Source organism: Setaria viridis, chromosome 2 (assembly GCF_005286985.2).
Source record: "Setaria viridis chromosome 2, Setaria_viridis_v4.0, whole genome shotgun sequence".
Lineage (NCBI taxonomy): Eukaryota > Viridiplantae > Streptophyta > Magnoliopsida > Poales > Poaceae > Setaria > Setaria viridis.
The window spans coordinates 44662205-44666988 of NC_048264.2; the positions used below are offsets into that span (position 1 = coordinate 44662205).

Genomic DNA, 4784 nt, shown 5'->3' on the forward strand with positions numbered 1-4784 from the left:
TGCAACCTGTCGGTACGTAGGATGTATACGTAGAGAATACCGCTTGTCGTTACGCGGCGATTTCAACACTTGTACAGTCATTCATGCATCAGAATCTACTAAACAGCAAAATAAAAGGGGTAATCCATTTCCAATCTGTAATGCATTTTCCCAACCTCCCACAGCCCAGGCAACCAATTCTCCTCCCTGCAGGTGGGCCACCCTCCCCTACCTATATATACCCCCTGGCCGCGCCGTCCCCAGAGAGCACCACCAATCCATATCGATCACAGAGAGCACCTCCTCCCCCTGTAGCCAACACCTCCTGTTCCGGCAACAGTAGCCGCCGTCCCGTGGCTGCTAGCGTTCGATCCCGACCGCCGCACGAGCCATGACGAAGCACGCCGGTTTCTCCACCGACGAGGCGGTCACCGCCGTCGCGGCGCCGGCGCCGGCGGGCCTGCATTTCTCGCCGTTCCCGCCGCCCAAGGGCGCCGCCCGCGACTGCAAGAAGGTCGCCGCCCTGCACGTTGACCGCGCCGCTCCCGGGGGCGGCGGGGGCGGCTCCTGGTTCGAGTCCATGAAGGCCTCCTCGCCACGCCGCGCCGCCGACGCCGAGCACGGCGACTGGATGGTACCACCTTTACGAGCACCCCCCACATCTTCTCCTCCTTTTTCCGCGGCGAGATCGATCGATCCGCGACTCACCCTTTTTTTTCATGGTTCCGTCGTCAGGAGAAGCACCCGTCGGCATTGACCTGGTTCGAGCCGGCGCTCGCCGCGGCGAAGGGGAAGCAGATCGTGATGTTCCTGGACTACGACGGCACCCTGTCGCCGATCGTCGAGGACCCCGACCGCGCCGTCATGTCTGAGGAGGTCAACAAAAATTCTTCCCCCGGTTTCTTCTAGATGCAAAAGATTCCTTTTTTTTTTATTAAGTTCCTCTCCTATTAGAACAGAGTATCCTCTGTTCCCTCCCTGTTTTAACCGTGCTCAATCTAATGACCGTCGCTGTAATTTTTCTTCTTCTTTTTTCACCTCTCTCAGATGAGAGATGCCGTGAGGCGTGTCGCCGAGCACTTCCCCACCGCGATTGTGAGCGGTCGGTGCAGGGACAAGGTACATTCCGATTCCATATGAACTCCTCTTCCTTCAGTTTCTTTGAGGCAAGCTGCCACTGCAACTTTCTCCGTTTCATTTTTTTTTTCACTCACGCGGTAAAAAAAAAAAAACAGAGAGATTTTCTTCTCTTGTGGGGTGCCTCTCAGGCTTTCAGCCTTGCCATGCTGTCCTCCTACTCCTACACGGCTACACCCACAAACTGTAAAAAGAATCTCCCAGGTTTCCTTTTCTACCGATACCCCGCAGGATTTCATCTCACGCGTCGCGCCCGCGTCCGTCCACATGCACGGGCGGCGTGGCGCCTGTGATGAACCTGGACGCGCCGGCCGGGCCAGTGCATGGAAACCGCAGGCGTTTCCTGCTGTGCTTCCATCTGAGTGAGGCCGGCGCCGCGCCGGCCGGGGCAGGCCGGCAAACATGCCGAGAACGAGGAGGGAGCCCGGGACGGCAACGGCATGCAGGGCCCCGTTTCTTTCTTTCCCGGCGTTTTCACCTTTTATTTCTTGCCGACTGCCTTTCTGGCCTTCGTGTAGCTTGCCTTTCCTCTCCGCGAGCCTTGCTGCTGCACGCCTTTTGTTTTTGTTTGTTAGCACTTAGCAGAGGGGAGTGAGTGATGGGGTTGTATTGTATTTATGGCCATGGCCTTGGTGCAATTTATAGGTCTTCAACTTCGTGAAGCTGACCGAGCTGTACTACGCCGGGAGCCATGGCATGGACATCGAGGGCCCCGCCAAGCAGTCCAACAAGCATGTCCAGGCAAATGTTAGTTGCCCACAGTCCCCATCTTTGTTCTCTCTCTCTCATGTAAAAATAGTGACGACTACTGTCCACGTAAGCATGCCCCTGACCATGGTCCCACCTCTTCGTGCAGGCCGAAGAAGCCGTTCACTACCAAGCGGGGAGTGAGTTCCTCCCGATCATTGAAGAGGTAACGTCAGCCAGCGACCGCTCCGTCGTCGTCTTCTTCTTCCTCCTTCAATTCCTCCATGCACGCACGCGCGCATGGCGTTTCTTGCTCGCCGATCTTTGTATCGTTGCGGCCACCGGCGATGCCGCGTCCCGACAAGATCTTTGTGTAGCATCCAGCCAAACATGATGTCATGCATGTACGTACGTGTCGCCGTCGATGGCAGGTGTACCGCACGCTGACGGCCAAGATGGAGTCCATCGCCGGCGCCAAGGTGGAGCACAACAAGTACTGCCTCTCCGTCCACTTCCGCTGCGTCCAGGAGGAGGTGAGCTAGCGAGGACCATCCACCTACCGATCATACACATTTACTGCATCAGCTTGAGCAGGAGCAATTTGGCAGCTTGCTTGCGAATCAGCCACGTTAATTCTGTGGGGCTCTTGGTTAACCACACTCTTAATTGCAGTTGTAAATCGTAATTACGGTTGATTGATTGCTTTTTACATACGTTGCATCGATTGGTCTCGGCAGGAATGGAAAGCCGTGGAGGAGGAAGTCAGGTCGGTGCTCAAGGAGTACCCGGACCTCAAGCTCACTCATGGAAGAAAGGTGAGCATCTCGTATCATATCAGATTTATGAATCTATGCTGGAATTCTGTCAAGTTTAATTTTTTTATTGCTAGTAGAATATTCGCGGTAGTGTTAATACACGTCTTTCGATAGAATATATTTCTTCACAAAATACTAGTGGGATCAAGAAAAAGCATGCCACAATTCAGAGTTAGTTATGCTGCACTAGTGGTATCAAGAAAAGGTATCCCGTATCTTCTGACGGGCATGCATTTATTTTTTTTTAAAAAAAAAGAATCAAAATTATGTTAGTACTGCCACTAGTGGGCTAGAAGTAGTAGCTGGTCGGCGGCGACCGGCGACCGACCTTGTCCTGTTATCGACAGCTCCTCCTTGTCACGTACGACGTGCATGCACAAGGGCGATGACGGTAATGCGCTTGCACTGGGTGTCATGCATGCAGGTCCTGGAGATTCGCCCTTCCATCAAGTGGGACAAGGGCAAGGCCCTTGAGTTTCTGCTCAAGTCTCTCGGTGAGTAGCAGCCAGCCCTCTGCAAAACAAACTCTCTGCAGAAACAGATGCGTGATGTCGACACGATCACTCCATTGTGTAGCAATCTACTCTCACTACAGGTGCAAAAGAAATTCTAACCTTTACATTCTTTGATTGAAGGCTATGCTGGGCGTAGCGACGTCTTCCCGATTTACATTGGAGATGATCGCACCGACGAGGATGCCTTCAAGGTATACACTACACACTTCATTTCTTCCATACTCCATGTAATACATGCTAAACGTGATTAAGTTGCTTAATGATCTTCACTTTATATGGATGGAATTCATAGATCGCTCCTATAGGTATATAGTTTTAGCTTTTCTAGATGTATATATTATTATGCATCTATATCGTATGTCCGTGAACTTAGAAAAACCAAAATAACTTGCAATTTGGAACTAGCAAGCTTTGTGTTGGAAAGAAAGACAAATAAAGCCTCTGTGGCTAGCTAGTTCTATTTCTAGTACGAGTTGAGCACTATATGTGGTAGTAACGCTTTGGTCTCTTTATCTTGTCGACATGCTCGCATATATAGGTGCTGCGCGGCATGGGGCAGGGCATCGGAATCCTGGTGTCCAAGTTCCCCAAGGAGACGGCGGCATCCTACTCGCTGCGTGACCCTGCTGAGGTGAGAATCAACTGGCGCCTTTTGCCCACCGATCCGAAAGCGATCGAGCCGCTACAAATCAAATCTTAGAGAAACTGCTTGGAAGCACTTGTGACAGTGACTGTCAATTGTTAGTGCTAGGAGTTCCTTCCATCAACTTGCATTGCTCCAAAAGTTACATTGTCGCTTTTGGAGATAAAAAGAAGGAGAGCACCAGCGCGAATAATGCATTTACTTTTTCATTTTTTCTTCTTCTTCTAATGGTTACTTCTGAAATTCTGTTGGTAAACTTAACATTGTTTTAACTAATGACCCATGTGTGATTTGTGATGTTGTAGGTCAAGGAGTTCCTTCGCAAGATGGTGAAGGGCAAGGGGGACGGCGGGCCAGTGAAGATGATGAATGACATAGTGCATGTCGATCACTAGCTCTATCAGACATGCATGGATGCCGCCGGGTGGGTGATGGCGAGCAACAAGAGATGGAGCCTATCTTTTGTTGTTTTCTTTTTGCCGCTCTAATGATAGTAGTCTACCTAGAACTTTGCACGCGTGGCCGATATATCTGGCCATGCGAAGGAGAAACAACCTAGCTGCTAGGGCCTTGTGTCTCTTGGGAGGTCCCTATTACTATATCCTTCCCAGCAAGGTCTTGTAATTAGCCTTTGGTCGTACCTGTGACAGCGGAGGATGGCATCAGGGGGGAGGAATAGAAGAAGCCTAACTACTCCTTTACCTCTACATTATATTGCATTGTCTCGCTCTAGCTAGCTTTGCAATCTCTGCGTGCGTGTCTGTGGACACACAGATCAGCACACTGATCGATCGATCGATCGCAATTACTCTGGTTGGTGGAAACCGGCCGGAACAGGCAGGGCGGCCGGCGTGGAAGGAACCGAAAGAACACGGTGCACAGTGCATGGCGCTGGACCAGCAGCAGCAGCTAGTTTGTTGTAAATGCAACATGCACCCTGTCAGATGCGGAATCAGGGCGGCCGGTCGATCGCCTGGCACGACCGAGCCTGAATCTCCAGATGTTGCA

At 51.5% G+C, this 4784-nt stretch overlaps 1 protein-coding gene across 1 annotated transcript; it reads left to right on the forward strand.

The window, feature by feature from the left end:
* Positions 1-262: 262 nt before the first annotated feature.
* Positions 263-4483, forward strand: LOC117842806 (trehalose 6-phosphate phosphatase RA3). The gene is made up of 11 exons (XM_034723318.2): positions 263-613; positions 715-855; positions 1027-1098; positions 1762-1863; positions 1973-2029; positions 2235-2336; positions 2541-2618; positions 3043-3112; positions 3254-3324; positions 3672-3764; positions 4082-4483. The coding sequence occupies exons 1-11, from the start codon at positions 371-373 to the stop codon at positions 4169-4171; spliced, it is 1119 nt and encodes a 372-aa protein (XP_034579209.1). The 5' UTR covers positions 263-370; the 3' UTR covers positions 4172-4483.
* The last annotated feature ends 301 nt before the right edge of the window (positions 4484-4784 follow it).